The following is a 19862-nucleotide window of genomic DNA, read 5'->3' on the forward strand; positions in this document are numbered from 1 at the left end:
TCCTTTTTTTTTTTTTTTTTTTTTAACGTGTGATTTGCTTTGGGCTTTTTAAATGTAGCGTTCCCTGTTCCTCCCCCTCTTAAAGTGGAGCAGTAGGGGGAAAACTGAAGATAATACCCCAGACCGTTAATGAGTAGTTACAGTGAAATTGAACCTAGGGAAGAGAATGGATTGCACTTTTAGCTTTGCTGTGTGGCAGTACTCACGTATGACCTTTGTAATTTTTTTAAAAAAGCCGTTATTTGTGAAACATAAAACCATCCACTCTGAGAAATACAGAAAGGTAGGGAGAAAGCAAATGGTCATGAAGTCACTACTCAGAGATATTTCACATACTAACCTATTTCTCTTTGGGTTTTTTTTTTTTTCTTCCTTCAGTGTATATTTCCATCATTCTAAAACTTTATTATAAATTCTCATAAAATTATAGAACTACTTTCAGTGGTTTCAATTTAAACTACCCTCGAATTCTTTTGGTATCTTTTCTGGAGAGGAGAGCGTGGCCTGTTTTGGTCTGGAGTTAACACTGACAGAGCCGGCGAGCAAGTAAGTTCGTGGGCCTTGATGCCGACCTGACCTGTCGGAGAGCACGGTGAGGCCCACAGGCTGGACCCGCAGAGAACGACAACCTGGAACGGTGTTTCTAACAGCTTTCGTGTCATGTTCTCATTTTTTTTTTTTTTTTTTCTTCCCATAATTTCAGGGCCAGGGGCATCCAAGATAGAAACAGCTGTGACTTCTACCCCATCTGCTGCTGGGCAGTTCAGCAAGCCTTTCTCATTTTCTCCATCAGGGTCAGTAACAAACTTCATTTTTGTGGCAGATCGCCAGCAACCGTATAGGTAGCTTCCCCCGGTTTTACCGTCAGTAGGTATATGTATCTGCTTATTAAATGCATATGAGCCCAGAGCTCTTACCACCTTCAGTAACACATAGGATGTCAGCAACACTAGCTTATCATCCTCGTGCAGGCCTGCACTTGACCCTCGAACAACGGGGCTTTGAACCGCATGGGTCCGCTCCCACGCGGATTTTTTTCCCGTAGCTTCCGGTAATACCATGGATGTATTTTTCCTTTGGTTTTCTCCGTAATGTTTTTTCTTAGTTTACCGTATCGTAAGAAGGCAGCGTGTCGTACACATAACATGGGTCAACCAACTGTTGATGATGTCAGTGAAGCTTCCGGTCAGCAAGAGGCTATTAGTGGTTAAGTTTTGGGGAGTCAGAAGTTTTAAGTGGATTTCCAGCTGCATGGGGGTGGGGGCCCCTGACCCCTGCCTTGTTCAAGGGCCAACTGTATTTCCCATTTTCCGTCCCAAGTGTATATATGTGTTACTATAGATGTATTTGTTTTGCTTTCTAGGGTTAGCCTCCTTTTCTTTGAGCAGTGGGTCTGTGTCAGATTCTGTGGTTGGTCTTCTAGCTTATGACACTGACCTCTTTGCGTTCCGACGCCATCTGGGGGCTGGGGGTGACGTTGAGATTGGCTCTCCTGCTCGAGAGGGCGCTACATTCCACTGAGAGGAGGTGGTGAAGGACCACAGCCCTTTGGAAATCTGGGTCTTGTGGAGATAAGGGGAAATGTTCCTGTCCCATTTCTTTAAGAATAATGATGACTGTACCTGTAAAGTTGAGTCATTTTGAAAAATGGAAAAGTCTTCCGGCCGTCATTCCACGGGAGCCTTGATTCGCCTCACAGGGTGGGTGCCTTTGTTCTGTGCCCGAGGCACTTCTGTTGAACCCCGTGAAGGGGGCCGGAGCGTCCTCCTCCTCCCGGAGGGGAGCTGGCTCTGTGGAGCGGAGATAAAAACCTGTCCGAAGGCTTTTGCCCGTGGAAAGCCTGCGTGCTCAGGTCCAGTAGAAAAGCCTCTGAAGCCCTTTCACTTTGTGCTCTTGGGACTGGAATTCTGCTTCCCACAGTCTCTCCCCCGATGTCATTGTTTCCTGAGTGTCCTTCAGCCATAACACGTCAAGAGCAAGAGGGGTTAGAATAGAATTTGAGGGGGAAATTATCAGATTACTTTTTCTTTAATGTAAGTCGTTGTTTTATCCTCTCAAAGATCGTTTGGAGCCACTTTGAGAGAGTAGGTTGGCGCCGGGAGTTACTGCTTCTTTTACAAACACTTAACAGTCTTCGCTGCTGCAAACGGATACTCTTCTTCCCATTTTTAAAATCAGGTGAAAAGGTTTGGGTCCCCGGGTCAGTGGCTCACCTCTGTTAGATAAAATTTCGTCACCAAGGTTGAGACAAAGAGAGGATTATTTTTTGTAATGTGATAAAATGCTTCTAACACATCTTCTTGGATGGTTTTTGTCCATTCGAGGAAGGCACTGATGGGTAAGCAAAACCTAAGTCCTTACAGTACTTACTGTATTTGCCGTGCTTGGCCCCTGATGCCTTAGAACTGTAGTTTTAAATTTGCCATTTGAACTTTGATCACAGTGGGTCATCTCTTCTGGTTCCCGCTTGTGCCGAATTTGTCCTTTGACCGTGGTGTCTTGACTTAGGTCAAGACATCTGAAGAAAATCTACGTTAGGAGAGAGAGAGGTTGATAGAGGGAGTCCACAAAGGTTTCGGACCGGATTTTCCCAGCCGAGGGCTCGGAGTTCGTGCTCTCCTCCACGTCCGCTAGCGGCATGGCGTGCTCCCGATGAGCCCTTTGATCTCGGGGTGGCTTCTCAGGGGTTCTCCCTGACCCGGCTCCCTTGCCTCCGTCCCGGGGCAGACGGTCTGCCCCAGCCACCGTGCCCACGCCCCCCACGCCCGGTGCATCTCCGTCACTGCTTAGCTTTCCGCACCACGGGTCCCCACCCAGGCTGCAGAGCCCCGCCTCGAGATCTGGGAGCGGCTTCCTGCCTCTGAGATATCCACGCTTTTACTCTGCTGTCGTTTATCGTCTCGGTTGTGAGTGCCTACGAGCAGATCGATCGTACAAATGAGTTGTGAACGTAACATTAAGAAGGGCAGGATTGTGCCTTCGGTGTTTGTTCCTCTTTAACCTCTCTCCTTGCGCTCCCTAGGACTGGCTTTAATTTTGGGATAATCACACCAACCCCGTCTTCTAATGTCACTGCCGCACAAGGTACAGTCTCTCCCTGCACGGCGCAGCGTTTCTTTTGTGTTTTCTCTAAACAGGTGCTGGGTTTTTGTACAGATGTGTTGACATTTTCCTTGCTGCTGAGTCTTGCTTAAAGCATCTGCAGCAAGTTTGGTGTTGACAGTGTGCCTTCGAAATAAGCCGCATTTAAGAAACTAAAGGGGAGGACTCCTGTTGACTTTTTAAATTCAGAACAAGGAACGGATTTGCTTCTGGGAAAGCAAGGCTGGGCTTTAAATGCGGATGTTAACATGTGAATTAGAATTCCTTTCTCCGTCTGCTCATCCTCACAAGACCGGATTCGTCTTCTCTCCCGGATAACCTGTCGGCAAACACACTCGTCCTTCTGTGTGTTGTTACATAGCCATCAACCGACATCTTTTTAATGGTTAAGAGAATTTGAGGACCTGTAAAGAAACCAAATGTATTTTTTAAGTGCCTTCTAGCTCTCCGTTTAAAGAACTAAGTTGATTTTTCCTTTATTTGAAAAAGCAAGCTCTTCCTATGAAAGTGATATATTCTAAAATCCCATGTCGTACCCCTCAGGTTCTGTATTTCTTTTGTTTCCTCTTCTGCTTCCTTTAACACAGGCTCTTACGAATTTTCCAGTGTTACTGGAAATCTTATATGAATGTCACGTGTTAATGGCCACATGGTTTCTGTGATTTATTGAACCCATTTACCTGCCGAATATTTAGGTTATTTCCAGATCTTCCCTATAATGAACAACACACTGACCGTCTTTCCTCCGTTCGCTCAACAAGCGTGTTTTGAGCGTGTCCTCTGTGCCAGCTCGAGTGGAGGAGGTTTTGGGAAAAAAGGGGTCCCTTAAGATCTGGGGGCAGATCGGGGGCTGAAAGCACAGCAGACTCCCTAAACCTGGTTTGTCTGTGGCACTTAAAGGGTTGATGGTCTCCTTCCTTCCTTCCTTTCTACAATAGTGATTGTTTAAACTGTTTTCGTAACCTTTGCCCACTTAGATGTGGCAGAATACCCCCGAGGCTCATCTTCTCCCCTGTCCCACTTTCCAGAGCAAAAACAACTCCGTGATCTAAAAGGATTAAGAGGAACAAAATAATAACCGGCGGAGGTCATAAGTCAGACAGTAGGGAAATGCAGTGGTAATTCTGTAAACATTTGAATCACTACGAGACTAGACAACGATCCAGAACCATAGGCAGCTCCGTAACAGCAGTGATACAACAGGAAATGGCCCCCGGGGAGTTGGGGCCCTACGGCCTTCCCAAGAATTTGTGACAGCCAGACTTCTTAAAACAACATGGAGTTAGAAATATCAGTAAACACTGTAATAGACCAATTTTACTTCGTAAACTAGAAAAGTGGGTTACTTTTATTTATCGACCACTTACTGTTTGACCAGACCTTTACCTGTATTCCATTCTGTGTTTATAACAGCTCTTTGAGGTAGCTACTCTTACTACACTTATTTTCCAAATGGGGAAACTGAGGCCCAGAGAGGTAAAGTAGCTTGTCTAGAGTGGTGCAGCGAGCAAGCGGCAGAGCACCCGGCTCCAGAGCCCGTGCCCTTGACCAGGAGGCCACACTGCCTCTGTAAAAGCGCTCACTAGGAAGTAGCCCTTTGTTGTGCGTAAAAATAGTCGTCTGTGGACTGACACTTTCTTAGTCCGTAAAAAACGCAGCAGGAATTTCCATGTTGGATCAACTCCCGGCCTACCGGGCGGTCCATAGGCGAGCACCGCGTCACAAATGTTCTCGAGGAAAGCGCACACGGGGCAGACGAGACAAGATACCTTTTTTTTTCTCTTTTGGGAGAGTACTGTGAATTTCCTGTATTCACACGGTGCTGTGTGCTTGCTGTGACGTAACGGTCACGAAAAGGACATTTGCCTTCCTCACCCGGGTGAGCTAACTGAGAGCGAGCGCTCCTGTGAAAAAGCCTTCACTCTGTGTCCCCGAGGAAAAGCGCTGTGGTTGAACATCTGTCCCTACTGTATCGAGGGGAGACTGGGCTTGGAACGTGATGGGTCGTGTTGCGCTAAATCCAACCCATTTTCTCATTTCTGTTTCTTGCTAGGGGCAGCACCCCCCACTAAAGAGCCAAACCAGCTCGACGCGTTCCCGTTTGGTGGGGGAGGCAAACCCTTCTATGAGACGGTTCCTGAAAGCTCGCCGCCCTCGGGGATGACCGCATCAACCACCACTGCAGCCACCGCCGCCTCTCCGGCAGAGTCTGCGCCTTCAAGCAGCAGACCTGCGGCCCCTTCTGGAATCGCTCTTTCCACCACCTCTAGCAAGCCGGAACCCCCGCCATCCAAGTTGGGAGAGCTTCTGTTTCCGAGTTCTTTGGCTGGAGAGACTTTGGGCAGTTTTTCAGGACTGCGGGTTGGCCAAGCAGACGATTCTACAAAGCCAGCCGTGAAGGCTCCATCCACAGGCCTGACTAGCGCACAGCCAACCAAGACTTCCACTGTCCCCTCGGGGTTTAGTTTTACCAGCCCTCCCGTGTTAGGGAAGCACGCAGAACCCCCCGTGACCTCCCCTGTGACCGCAGCCACAGGGGCCCCTCCGGCAGCCACCACCAGCGCGGGCACTAGCAGTCCCTCGACTGGCATTTTCGGCGCTCTGCCCGTAGCCAGTGCGGGATCCTCTGGAGTTCTGGGTTTCGGCGGGCTGTCCCTAAGTGGTAGCAAGACTAGTTTTTCCTTCGGAAGCCAACAGACGAGCAGTACAGCGCCCCCACCTGCCCCACCGTCAGCCACAACTGCCGCTCCCCTGCCTACGCTGTTCCCCATGATGTCGTTTGGTAGCCTCCTGAGTTCAGGGTCTGCTCCCACCCTGCCCGCGTCCTCTGGTAAGAGCGCGGAAGAGGCCGCGTCCTCGGCCTCATCCGAGAAGCCGGACGACGGCGACGCCTCGGCGTCCGCGACCTCGCTTCCGGGGCAGCCGCCGTCAGCCCCGCTTCCCCAGGCTCCTCCGCAGACTTCTGACCCGGTTAAAAGAGAGCCTGCTCTGGCACAGCCCGCAGTCAGCAGCCCGGGCCCCGCGGCGTCCGGCGGCGGTCTCGCGACGCCTGCCGCGGAGGCCACCACGCCAGCGGCCCCCGCGGGCCCTGACGTCAAGACGGAACTGGCCTCCCCCGCTTCCACGCTCTCGGCTCCCGGGCCGCCTGCCGCCGCCGCCGCCGCGGCTACCCTCCCGGGCGCGGTCCCCGTGGCCGTTGAAACCCCAGGTCCCCCCACGACCTCCAGCTCCGTTTCCGGCGCTGCTCCGAGCCCGGCCGCGGAGACCGCGGCGTTTGGGACCGCCACTTGCGGCTCTTCTGTCTTCGCTCAGCCGCCCGCCGCCAGCTCCAGCTCCGCCTTCAGTCAGCTCGCCGGCCCCGCGGCCACCGCCCCGTCCGCCGCCCCCGTGTTCGGGCAGGCGGCCGCCGGCTCCGGGCCGGGCCTGTTCGGGCCACAGGCGGGAGGCGCGGCCGCCGCCGCCGCCACGCCCCCCGCCAGCAGCTCCGGCTTCGGCGGTCCCGCTTTTGGCGCGTCGGCCACCGGGGTGTTCGGACAGACGACGTTCGGCCAGGCCCCGGCCTTCGGGCAGGCGACGAGCAGCCCCGCCAGCGTCTTTTCCTTCAGCCAGCCTGGGTTCAGCTCGGTGCCCGCGTTCGGCCAGCCCGCGGCCTCCACCTCCGCGTCCACCAGCGCGAACGTCTTCGGTGCCTCCTCCAGCACCAGCAGCTCCAGCTCCTTCTCGTTCGGACAGTCCTCTGCCAACACAGGAGGGGTGCTGTTTGGCCAGAGCAACCCTCCCGCGTTCGGGCAGAGCCCCGGCTTCGGGCAGGGAGGCTCCGTGTTCGGTGGCACCTCGGCCGCCACCACGACCACGTCATCTTCTGGGTTTAGCTTTTGTCAAGCTTCAGGTAAGAATTTACGGAAGACTCTGTCCTCTCTGTCGTTTGAAATATTTGCGGGGGAAGGAAACAAAAAACAAAAAAACCCTGTATCGCTCTTGAGTTAAAAGAAAAGGGAAAACGAGAAATGCAAAAAGGGCGCTTGGAGCGCTGGCGGCCTCGCGACTTTCCTTGGCCTCGTCACCATGGCTGCAGTTGGGCTGCTTGGCAGATTCTCCCGTTAGCCAGTTCCATGGGGAAGAGCGCAGGCGTCTTTAGCTTAAGGTCCTGGCAAATAACGAACGACTCCTAAATCGGAACCTTTAAATCTGGAAGTTGCTTTGGAGGCTATTCCGTCCCGAACCGTCAAGGCTCGAGGAGACCCATCTAATGTCATGAGGTGCTAATCGTGGAGCCAGAACCAGACTCCGGGGTGCCTCGTCCTAGTTCACTGCCCTGCCAGCATTTCATATCCTGCCTCCTCTGACACCTTCTTGCTTGCTAGAAGGGCAGATACTTACATTTGAAAAGGGTTTTTTGCCTGTTTTCAGCGTACTTTAAAGAAAAAAACGACAACCCAAATCTTTAAATGTTCCTTTTTTTTTTTTTTAAGTTTGTGTATTTATTTATTTTGAGAGAGAGAGCGCGCAAGCAGGGGAGGGGCAGAGAGAGGAAGAGAATCCCAAGCAGACCCCGCACCGTCAGCGCAGAGCCTTGACGCGGGGCTCAAGCTCACGAAACGCGAGATCGTGACCTGAGCCGAAACCAAGAGTCCAGCACTTAACCGACTGAGCCACCCGGGCACCCCTAAATGTTACTACTTTTTAAAGTAAAACATAAGCCACTGTTGCGTGTCCATTTCAGCTGCTTTCACTTCCACAAGTTATCAACAGGACAATTTGAGAATATTTTCTAAGTTTCCGTTTCTAGTAATTATCTAAGGAAAGGCGATTTCTTCAGCAGTTAGGCCGCAGGGGGGAAACAGGGATTAATGATTTCTTGGTGGGCAAGAGTATAAGTGACTGCCCATTCGTTCACTTGGTGATGATTTATTTGCAGATGGTTTATAATTTATTAGCATGGAAATTTCTTCCTTCCTTCCTTCCTTCCTTCCTTCCTTCCTTCCTTCCTTCCTTCAGCAAGTGTTTGTTAAGCTCCTGCCAGGTTCAGCTCCAAGGACAGACAGAGTGCCGAAAGACAGTTCTGAGCTCCACCTGCTGCCCTGTCAGGAGGCCGGCCTGAGTTCTGGGGAATGTGCTCATGCGGTGTCGCAAGGGGGAAAGGCCTGGGGAGGCTTAAAGAGAAGGGTGTTCAGCGCGCTCTTGGGAGCATCCTTTTCTCTGCAGTCTGAACTTGACAGTCCCTCAGGCACAAGTATAATCAAACTGTTCAGACACAAGTATGAACCATTGAAGCAATCTTCTTTCATCTAGTAACAACGTGGAAAGGTACCTGAGCAGTCTGCTCCAGCCCTGGTGGAGGAATTGAGCCTTGCCTGAGCTCACCTACCTAGAGATCAGTGACAGGGATGACCATGGAACTCCCATCTTCCAGCTCCTTGGCTCGGGCTCTCTGGTTGCTAACATGCAGTCCCGCCCGGTTTTCCCAGGCCCAGTTCATAGCAGCACCTCAGCCCTGTTACGCCACCTAGAAAAAAGAGGAAGTACCTCAGGAGAACCTGGTGTTTGAGATCACAGGAAACCAAGGAGTAAAAACATTTGTGACGTTAAGTCACTCACTGGAAAGACTCCTTGACCGCAAAGTAAGGAAAAGCTATCCTGAGCGTGGCCCACCCTGCAGTCCGTACCAGCCTGGGCTTTGGCAGGAGACAAGGATTCAGTCTTCAGGATTTGGGAATTTACAGTCTAATAAAACGTTAACGATGACCCGAGAAAGGCCTTCATTACTCAATTTTCTCCATTGCCTATATAGGAAAACAGATTTTATTCCCGAGTCCATTCGTTATCCGGTATCTTAGAATGCCATCTGAAAACAAAATACTTGATGTCGTAAAAGACTCATCCAAATTAAACTTGTTTTCTTCTTATTTTCCAGGTTTTGGGTCTAGCAACACTGGTTCTTTGTTTGGTCAAGCAGCCAGTACGGGCGGGACAGTCTTCGGCCAGGTAAATGATGTGTGTTTGCCTCCATTCGTGTCCACATGTGTCAGACCCATCCACGTTGTTCCCACACAGCGTACTCAGTTCGAACTGTGTGTCGAACGCCAGCAAACAGCCTCACATGGTTCTCAAGCTCTGCCTTCTTTAGCTCCCTTGGGGACACGGAAGTCTCAGCCTCTGATTCGAGAGAATCACTACAATTTTGAGCCCCCTTTTTTTTTTGACAGTCCTCTAGGAGAGCACTGTAAAAGCACAGTGCGTGAGTTCTATCAATCTTCTGCCTGTTCTGCTAGGCCAGGGGTTGACCTACAGTGCGTGGGCTGAAATCTGCTCCTTGGCCTTGTGGTGTTTTGTTTTTTGTTCTTTGTTGTTCTGGGTTTTTTTTAAGGTCCTTGAGCTAAGAATAGTTTTTACCTTCTTAAATGGTTGTTTAGACAAAGAGAATAATTTTGAACAGAAACCACGTATGGGCCCTCAACTAAGCTGTATGTCCTCGTTTCGGTGACCTGAGTTGCTTCAGTGTGTCTAGCTGTTATCTGTGTGTGCACACGGTTTTAAGGGCTTTACACAGATTGACTCACGTAATCGTTAGCGCCTCTCTAAGGGAGGTGCCGTTATTATCCCCATTCCACACATGAAAGCAGCAGGGCCCGGAGGAAATGCGTTGTTACATCACATGCCAGCTGCTTTCAGATCAGAATAAAGAAAGATACTCTGATGTATCAGACGCGATGGTGGCTTTCCAAAGGTGGATTTGGTATTTGTCCGTTAATTAATGAAACAGCAGGCATATTAGATGTTTCTTCCACATCTTCCAGAAGGGGTTTTCTTTATCATCCTTTTCCTTTGAAGGCTAGGCTCTGCCCTAGTCCGTGATCTTTGGCACTTCGGAGCTGGTAACGGCAGGTTAAGTCATTTAAACCGGGTTCCTCGCCGGACGTGGCTAAACATGGCAGACAAAACATAAAAACCATAGTTTGAAAAGCACTGGGCAGCCGACAAGGTGTTTTACGAAGGAAAATGAGTGCCTGTGGAAGTGATTGGAGCATAAGAGCCAGTTTTGCCATGAGGGCATTTATTCATCTGAGAAAATTATCATTTCCTATTTTAATAGTTGCAAAGGACAAAGGGACAGAGATCACTGAGATGTGCACAAAGTGGGGAGTCTAAAAGAGACCCTCCCCCAAGGCGAGCCGGGGCTCCAGATTCACTGGTCTCGGCTTGTGAATGTGGCCTGACAGGATCGTAGGATGGTGATGTCTGCAGATGTCCGGCAGAAGCAGCACCGACCCCGTTTGATGAAAAGCAACTTAACTCTAGGCCTTGGACACTTTGTAAGGACGTTGATTCCCACGCCTAAATGAGTCCGTCACAAAAGGAAACAAGGAACTGTGAGCAAGGGCCAGAATACACATCAGACATACATTTGTAAAGACTCCTAGACTATAAAGCAGCCATCGTTTTACGAGTCCAGTAGGAATAAAAGGCAAAATTGGGCATACTAGTAAAGAATGGGAGATAAAGTGTCATAGCTGAATTGAAAAAGAACCACGTGGAACGTAATAGAAAATATAATTGAAATTTAAGATCCTGGAAATCTAAAATCTCTAGACCCAGCCGAAGAGAGTAATAATACATTGGGACAGAGATCAGCAAACTTTGTGCAAAGGGCTAGATAGTAAATATTTTAGACCTTGAGGGCCACATGTAGTTTCCATCACAGCTGCCTAATGCTACGCAAAAGCAGCCGTAGACCGTAAATAAATGAATGAGCGTGATTATGTTTCCACTAAGTTTTATTTACAAAAACAGGCAGTGGTCTGGATTTAGCCCACGGTACTATATACTTTGGTGACCCTTGAACTATAAAAGGTAGGTCAGATTAAGTTATCTGGCATGCATCATGGAGAGCAAAACAGATGGAAAATGTAAAAGCAAAATCTTAGAAAATTTAACATTCGATCAGAGAAGAGAGAAAGAGAAAGAATGTATGACAGAATTAGAGAAAAAGACACATTTCCAAAACCAGTAGAAAACACTAACCCACAGATTCAAAAATCCAACAAATGCCAAACCATGCGTAAAAGGAAACTGATTCCAAGCCCCATTATACAGAACTATAAAGAAATAACATTAAAAGCGCTCAGGAGAAAAGACGGGTTACCTTCAAAGGGGCAAGAGTTGGATTCACAGCTGACTTCTCAGCGGTGACAGTGAAAGCCAGAGACGGTCTATCTACCTGGAATTTCTAGACGTCATGAAAATTATCTTTAAAGAGTGAAGGGAAATCAGGACGTTTTTCAGACAGATACTGAGAGAATTTATGCCTAGCAGACCTGAAGAAAATTCTAAAAGATACTCTTCAGGCAGAAGGAAAATCTGACTCCACTAAAATTACGGCTCTGCTAATTTTGGGGTAAAGCAAGCCATGAAATAGGAAAATTGCAGCCTATGAAACTGACGGAGTAATTGCATTCAGGATATATAAACAATACGAATCAAAAAGAAAAAAGACAACTACACCCCCACCGAAATGGCTAAAATTGAAAGGGCTGACAATACCCAATATTGGTGAGGGGGTGGAACAACTAGAAACTCCCACGTGTGGGGGGGGGGGGGCGCATAAATCCGTATAACCGCTTTGGAAAAGCACCTGCTACTGTCAAAACTAGATACACAAAATTCCTATTGACCCAGCGTATCTGCTTCTAGACACGTAACCAGCAGAAACGAGTGCCTTTGTTCACTAGGAGGTATGGATACGAGTGTCCCTAGCGGTATATTCATAGTAACTAAAAACAAGAAATGCATACCAGCTGAAGAACGGATAAATAAATTGTGATATGTGTATTCAGCGGAATACTGTCAAGCAGCGAAATCAAACGTGCCGCTTCTCTACGAGGCAAAAGGGGTAAATCCCACAGACGTAGTGTTACGTGAAAGAAGCCGGACACGAGAGTACAGGCACCTAAAGAGGCAAATACAGGCGAAACTTTGCATGATAGAAATCAGAAGAGTGATTGGTCTTAGGGCATTAAACACGGGATACAGAGGAGCCTTTTAGAGCACTAAAGCGATGTTTGCTGTCTTGAACGGTTATAAACAGTTACGTGTCAAAGCCCATTGAGCTCTCTACACAGAAAATTGGTGAACTTAAACACAAGAGAAAATAGGCAAAAGGTTTTCTAAAAAGAAGATACTGTTGGTTGCACGACATCGTGAGTATACTCGATGCCACTGAATCGTACGCTTAAAACCACTGGAGTCGGTAAGTTTTACGTATATTTTATTACAGTTTGTGTAAAGAAGAAGAAATAAGAGACTATAAAAGCTAAAGGGTAGCCAAAGGACCAAGAAACACACTCAAACAACAAAGAGATCTACACCTATACGACAGCAAAAATTAAAAGCCCAACAATACCAAATGCCAGCGAATGTGCAGAGCAAAGGAAATTTGCTTCCACCCCTGGTCGGGTTGTGATTTGGTACAACCACCTTGCACGGTGGCGTGATTGGACAAAGACAGGCAGCTCTGTCTCCCATGTGTGTGCTTTGAGAGAAGCTCAAGAGCATGGGCACCCGGTCACGGGAGTGTTTGTAGCAACTTTGTTATAATAACCAAAAACTAGAAGCATCCCAAATGTTTATCAGTATTCCAGTGGGTAGATGAATTTGTATTATCCTGGCATAGAATTTTATCCAGCTAGGAAAATGAATCAATTGGAGCCACACGGGGGACTCACAGGCATGATGTGGAGCCGAGAGATCGAAAACTTAACTGTGATAAACTCCGAATTGGTCACTAGCCCCCCGCCGCCCTACCCATATTCTTCCTTCGCAGAAATTACGTTTGCAGTTGGAGGGGCCAGAAGTTCAAATCAGTATTTTTTTTTTTTTTTTACTGATAACAAGGGGCTCTCTGTGTTGCATTTATTGCTGTGTGCTCATTTTGTAGGACTGTGGCTAGCGCGTGATGCACACTGTAAAAACGTATGAACTTTCAGATGATAGGAGTATCCTCAGAAAAATCTTAAGGGTAGAAGGTAGATTCTGGCTAGGATCCAGAAGACCTTAACTCCTGTTGTAACAGCAAGCAAAATCCATATAGTGGAGAAATCACACCTACCCTGTGGTTATTCGAATTATCTTGTGCTGTGTAACAAATGACCCCAAAACCTAACAGCATTTATATATCTCCAGTGACTGATTTTGCTGTTGGCTCAGAACTTAACTAGAGCTCTTGACCAGAACGTGAGCACGTGGCTTCTCCTTGTGGCCTGGGCTTCCTCACAACGTGGTGACTGGATTCCGGGGAGAAATTTCAAGAAAGAAAGGGAGCAGGCAGAAGCTATATGACCTTTTATGACCTTGTCACAAAGCGTCACTTGTGTGGCATCCTGTTATTCAAAGCAGTCCTGCAATCCCACCCAGCTGTAAAAGGAGGGGAATAGACTTCACCTCCTGCTCTAGAAGAGCTCATGGGTCTAGAAATACTGCTGTGACCATCTTGAGAAAACGGTCTGTCCCAGTGGGACTCAGAGTGGCAGAACGCCTTGTGGAGTTGACTTCCAGAGAGGGGAGCCCGACGTAGGTGAGCGCGATGGTACGGCGGATGCTGGGGGCGTGTGTCAGGTCTGGGTTTGGGAAGGTGGAAGGAAGGTCATGCCGCAGATTGAGGAAATGTACTGGCAAGAAGTACAGAAGAAGCCAGAAGAAATTACTGGCAACGGGGGGGGAGCAAAACAAATGACCGATGAGAGCACTGCTTCATAGCCCTCCAGTGGCTATTATTGAACAAAACAAAAACCGAGAAAAGCAGGTGTTGACCAGGATGTGGAGAAATTGGAGTCCTCACACGAGGCTGGTTGGAATATAAAATAGTGTATCTGCTGTGGGAGACGATTTGGTGACTCCTCAAAAAGCTGAGCACAGGACTACCAGATGTCCCGGCCATTCCGCTACTGGGTAGATAGCCAAAGGAATTGAAAGCAGGAAGTCAAAGACACTTGTTCGCCAATGTTCACAGCAGTGTTATTCACAATAGCTGAAAGGAAGAAAGCACCCAAGTGTCCATCAACAGATGACTGAATAAACAAGATATGGTTTGTACACACAGTAGAATATTCTTCAGTCCTCCAAAAGGAAGAAGTTCCAAGTCATACTACGTGTGGATGGACCCCGAATGCATTATGCTAAATAAAGTCAGCCAGACATAAAAGAACCAGTAGTGTATGATTCCACTTGCATGAAGTATTTACGACAGGTAAATTCATGGAGCAGGGAAGTAGACCAGAGACCCCCAGTGGCTGTTAGGGAGCGGGAATGGGAGTGATGCTTAATGGTTGAGAATTTGGGTTGAGGTGATGAAAAAGCCTTGGAAATAGACCGTGGTGATGGTCGCACAACATCGTGAATAGAATTAGTGCCACCGAATGGTATACTTAAGCGGTTAAAATGACAAGATGATATTTTGCCACCATTTTAAAAACTTAATAATGTGATACACCAAAAACCATTGGATTTTATACTTTAAAATCAGTGAGTTGTGTGGTATATGGATTACATCCCAATAAAGATGTTAAAAAAAAAAAAAAGAACAACAACCAGGGCCTAAAAGACTTGCAAGTACAATGACTTGTTCAATATAAAAAGCATCCCTATCCGCTGACCCCCCACTTTTGTTGAGGGAAAGGAAGTAAAGGCAGGACCAAAAAGCAGAAAGCACTCGCACAGTTGTGTAATCTCTTGTTGCCCAGAGCTGCGAAGCAGCAAAAACGAAGGGTGCCCACAATCATATTTTAGAGAACAACCAGAAACAACTTGTAGCTGGTCTAGATACTAGAACTAGCAGGCAGAGACTTTAAAGTAACTGTTGTGCTCAAGGATTTACAGGAAGAGAAAAGAACGGTTGAATAAGGAATCTCAGCAGAGCATTGGCAATTACGAAAACAAATAGAAAGTCCTGATCGATATCTGAAGTTTAAATCTAGCATCTGAAATAAAATAGGATTAGACAGGCATAGCAGCAGAGGGAATACTACAGAAGAACAGTGAACTTGAACAGACATCGGTAGAAACTACCTAAAATGAAGCTCAGAGTGGGGGCGCCTGGCTGGCTCAGTTAGCAGAGCATGCAACACTTGATCTCAGGGTGGTAAGGTCGAGCCCCATAGTGGGCATGGAGCCTGCTTAAAATAATAAGTGTGTGTGTGTGTGTGTGTGTGTGTGTGTGTGTGTGTGTGTGTGTATAAACAAATTATTATTTTTTTAAGTGCAGCTCAGAGAGACTGGAAAAAAAAAAAAAACCTGACAGAACATTAATGACCTGTGCAACAGTATCAGACAGTCCATTGTATGTGTGATCAGAGTCCTTGAAAGAGAGGAGACCGAATGGAATAGGGGGAAAAAAAATGTTTGAAGAAAAATGGCCAAGCTTTTCCAAATGCATTGAAAAACAGGGATCCAGAAATCAAAGAAACTGTGAACCCTGCACGGAATAAATGCGAGAAAGCCATACCAACACACGTCATAGATCAGCTCCTGAGAACCAAATACAAAACGAAAAATTCAAAAGCAGCTAAAAAGACTCAGGACCTAGAGGGAAATAATGTATGGTTATGAGGAGATGTTAAACATGACAACCAGAGTAAAAAGGCAAAAAGATCTTTGCTACCTTGGAATAGATCAGTGGTTCTTAAATGGGTTCACTTCTGCCCCTCACCCCTTTGGAGGAATATCACAATTACAATGTCTGGAGACCTGTTTGGTCCTCACGAGTAGGGGATGCTATCTAGGGGTTAGAATCCAGGGATGCTGCTGAACATTCTGTAACCCTCTAAAACAAAGAATTATCCAGCCCGAAATGTCAATAATGCCACTGCTAAGAAACCATTATTAGAGAAACACAGATTTCATAGAACACAAAAAAGCACTAGCCGTAAAGGAAGGAAATGTAAAAACTAGACTGCCATCAGAATTACAAAGTGATGCTCATCAAAAGAGATTGCGATAAAATTAAAGGACAGGGCATACACTGGGGGAAAATATTTACAATACACGTAACAAAGGGCTTCTGTCCAGAATACGTAAAGAAAGCAAAACACGTGGACGGATACTTTACAAAAGAGGGTACGCGAATGGCCAATAAGCATGTGAAAACTTGACCACCATTGTTAGTCATCAGAGAAATGCGAATTGGAATCACAATATGACGCTGCTCCGTAGCCGCTAGAATTACTAAAATTTAAGGGCTAACAAAAAGAACGTGGAAAAGATCTAGAGCAAATAGATCTCTTAACGTATCGCTGGTGGGAGTATAAGATGGTAATTTGGAAAACCGTTCGGCAATTTGTCAGTAAGTTAAATATACACTGATGTTAATGGTTTAGCAATTCCGGTCCTAGGTATTTACCCAAAAGAGCTGAAAATATCAGTCCATAAAAAAGACTTAAGAATGCTTATACCAACGCATGCAGCAATGTGGATGAATCTCAAAAGGCATATGTGGATTCTAGCCAGGTCAGTCAGGCAAGACAATGAAATCAAAGGTATCTAGACTGGAAAGGAAGAAGTAAAACTGTATCTGCAGATAACATGGTCAGGTATATATAGAAAATCCTAAGGAATCCACTAGAACACTATTAGAACTAACGAATGGGTGCACAGTTGGAGGATACAAGATCAATACAAAAACAAAAACCTATTTCTACACCTTTGCAATGAACCATCAGAAAATGGATGCAAGAAAATTCCATTTTCTGTAACATCAAAAAGAGTATATAATACTCAGGAATAAATTTAGCAAGTGCAAAACATTCTGAACACTGTAAAACATTAAGGAAATGCACAGTCTAAATAAATGGACATCCAATGTTCATGGATTGGAAGATCACATTTGATGGGTGTTTATTAAAATAGTTTAATTTCAGATAGTTTTAGTACTACAAAGAGAATAAAGCAGGATGACGTGATAGTAATCAGGGAAAAGGATTTAGGTTACATAGTCAGGAGATGCCTTTCCGAAGGAGCCTCATCAATGTCTCTTGTTCCTTTTTACATTTGTTTCTTCGAATTAGGATCGGATCCAGTCCACACATTGGGACTGCATGATAGGTCCCCTGAGGGTCTCGATCTATAGGTGGTGACCCCTCCATGTCCTGCCTCCTTTCGTTGTTTCTCATCATTCGGTTGTTGAATGAAGCAGGTCGATTGTTCTGTAGAATTTCCTGTGATCTGGTTGCTGACTGCATTCCCGTGTTATAGCTCCCAAGTGAACTTGGTCCCCTGTCCTCTGTTACTTCCTGTGAAGTGGGGGTTGGGTCTGGAGGCTTCGGGAGATTCAGGTTTGATTTTTTTTTCTTTTTGGTAACATTACGAGGTTGGATCTGGGAGCTCCCTATTTAATGATACTCAGGAACTATTGCTAATATTTTAGGCATGATAGTGGTAATAGTTATAGTTTATGATTTTAGAGATTTATACTAGAAGAATCCATGGTTGAAACGATGTCTAGGATTTGCTTCATACTAATAAAAGGTGAGGGGAGTAAATGAGGTATAGATGAAACTCAGATGGAGCACCTGGGTGGTTCAGTTGGTTAAGCATCTGACTTTGGCTCAGGTCATGGTCTCGTGGTTCATGAGTTCAAGCCCCAAATGGGGCTTTGCAGTGTGGAGCCTGCTAGGGATTCTCTCTCTGTCCTTCCCTCATTGTGCGCGCGCTCTCGCTCTCTCTCTCTCTCTCTCTCTCACTCTCAAAATAAATAAGCTTAAGAAAAAAGACTCAGCTGGCTGTGAGTTCATTGAAACTGGATAAGTATAGGGTAGGAGCATTGTACTCTTCTGTCTACTTTTTTTTTTTTTTTTAAGTTTACTTATTTTGAGAGAGAGAGAGAGAGAAAGAGAGAGAGAATCCTAAGCAGGCTCCGCATTGTCAGTGCAGAGTCCAATGCAGGGCTCGAAGTCATGAACCATGAGATCATGACCTGAGCCAAAGTCAGACACTTAACTGACTGAGCCACCCAGGCGGCCCCTTCTACTTCCTATACACTTTTGAGATTTTCCATGATTTAAAGTTTTAAAAACTATTGTAACTTACTGCAATTAAAATGAATGGAACTCTCTCTAATAACCCATTTATAAGGATGCAGTAACTATCAATTCACAGCTACTTCTGCCATCCCCTTCTATTCATTTCTACAGACAGTCATTATTTCTCAAGTCATAGTTTTACAATGTAGGTTGAACCATCCAAAATTGCCATTTTTGGGTACAGCAAAAATATCCGTAGATTGGCAGTTCATTCAGCCTGATGCATGGAAGCCAGCTAAAAAGTCTGGTGTTTTCTACACGCTGCCTGCATTCACTGCCATGTTCTTCCTTCCTGGCAAAGCCTGGCTACTAGGTATCAGAGCCTATGCTTTTATGATTGGATTGGATTCCAGGTTTTTAAAAGCTATTACGCATCATTAAATGGTCGTAGTAAAACTCTTACTGTTGTTTCAAAGAGGTTTGGGGAGGGGGGAGAGAAGGAGAGACAAGCAGGTACAATGAGTACATCACCCTCCGGTAAAAATTAGCCTCTCACGTTCAAATACAAGAGACCACTGTAACTAAACCATGGAGGCAGGGGGGATATGATACAAGATGATGTCAGAGGCGGACAGGGGCCGGATCATGTAGGGTCTTGTGGAATTTTTAAATAGGAGTTTAATGCTCTGCCTGCTGCCAGAAAGTGTTACTCTAGATGCTGCGTGAACATGGGTTGTAGCAGAAACAGGACCCCGGCTAAATTGTGTAGTCCAGGGAACGAGTCAGGATGAGGTGGTTCAGACCAGGGTGGTGGCTGTGCACCTGGGGGGGTGCCCTGGAGGTGTGACTTTTGTAGGGATTACGTAAGTTCACGTGAGGTATTTGGAAAAGTACCTAGTATGTAGAACGTCCTCAGTCATTGGCCTGTTGTCATCGTTGTGAAAATATTAAAAAGCAGCCGTTTTCTGAACATACAGTGATATTCCAGGCACGATTCTAAAGTGCATCACGTTTCTTAGCACACTTAATTCACTCGCCATTTTGTGGGTTGGTTTTTGTTGGGTTTTTTTTAATGTTTATTTATTTTGAGGTGTGCAAGAGTAGAGGACATCGGGCGGGGGGAGGCGGGGGGGGAGAGAATCCCAAGCAGGCCCCGTGCTGTCAGCACAGAGCCCGACGCGAGGCTCAAACTCACGAATCATGAGATCATGACCCGAGCTGAAATGAAGAGTGGGTCGCCCAACCGACCGAGCCACCCAGGCGCCCCAACTCACTCTTGGGAGTTGGGTGGTTCATTATTCCCATCTCACAGAAGACGGACTTCAGCACCGCTCTGCCTGCCTTTGAAGGACACTCCTCTAAGGCTCCTGTGCAGTGACCCATTTCTAAAAGCCTCCGTCACAGCCAAGAAGACTTCACACTTAACTAATATTAATGGTCCTTCAAATCTAGCACTGGTCTTCCCTAAAGCACCAATTTCCAGACAGAAATAAAGCGTGTGGTTCCTGAGACAGCTTTGAGTCAGCACGCGCCCTAAGTTAGCAGCATCCTCTGAGCATAAGATTTGCAGACTTGGACAAAATTCAGCTATGGTCATCATTTCAACAATGGAGCTAATTTAAGCTTATTTCTGCAGGATGGGAAAGTCATTATGAAATAAAAGTGCCCAAATGGGGAGAAAAGACACTGTAAATCACTTCGCATCAGCTGCTGAGGAGTTCAGCCAAATACTAGGGAGTCAAAATGAGTGGT

General features: G+C 46.7%; 1 protein-coding gene across 9 annotated transcripts in view; it reads left to right on the top strand.

Annotated features, from left to right (window-relative positions):
* NUP214 (nucleoporin 214) overlaps window positions 1-19862 on the top strand; it is a 93566-nt gene that overhangs the window by 57891 nt on the left and 15813 nt on the right. For 8 of the 9 annotated variants that reach the window (XM_042913516.1, XM_042913514.1, XM_042913515.1 and 5 more), the window contains 4 exons: window positions 704-794; window positions 3023-3084; window positions 5156-6991; window positions 9017-9087. In XM_042913516.1, coding sequence (XP_042769450.1) covers window positions 704-794; window positions 3023-3084; window positions 5156-6991; window positions 9017-9087 — 2060 coding nt within the window. The remainder of the gene's footprint in view (window positions 1-703; window positions 795-3022; window positions 3085-5155; window positions 6992-9016; window positions 9088-19862) is intronic. The other variant, XM_042913517.1, reaches the window with a different exon arrangement.

This window comes from Panthera leo, chromosome D4 (genome assembly GCF_018350215.1).
Source record: "Panthera leo isolate Ple1 chromosome D4, P.leo_Ple1_pat1.1, whole genome shotgun sequence".
NCBI classification, from domain to species: Eukaryota; Metazoa; Chordata; class Mammalia; order Carnivora; family Felidae; genus Panthera; species Panthera leo.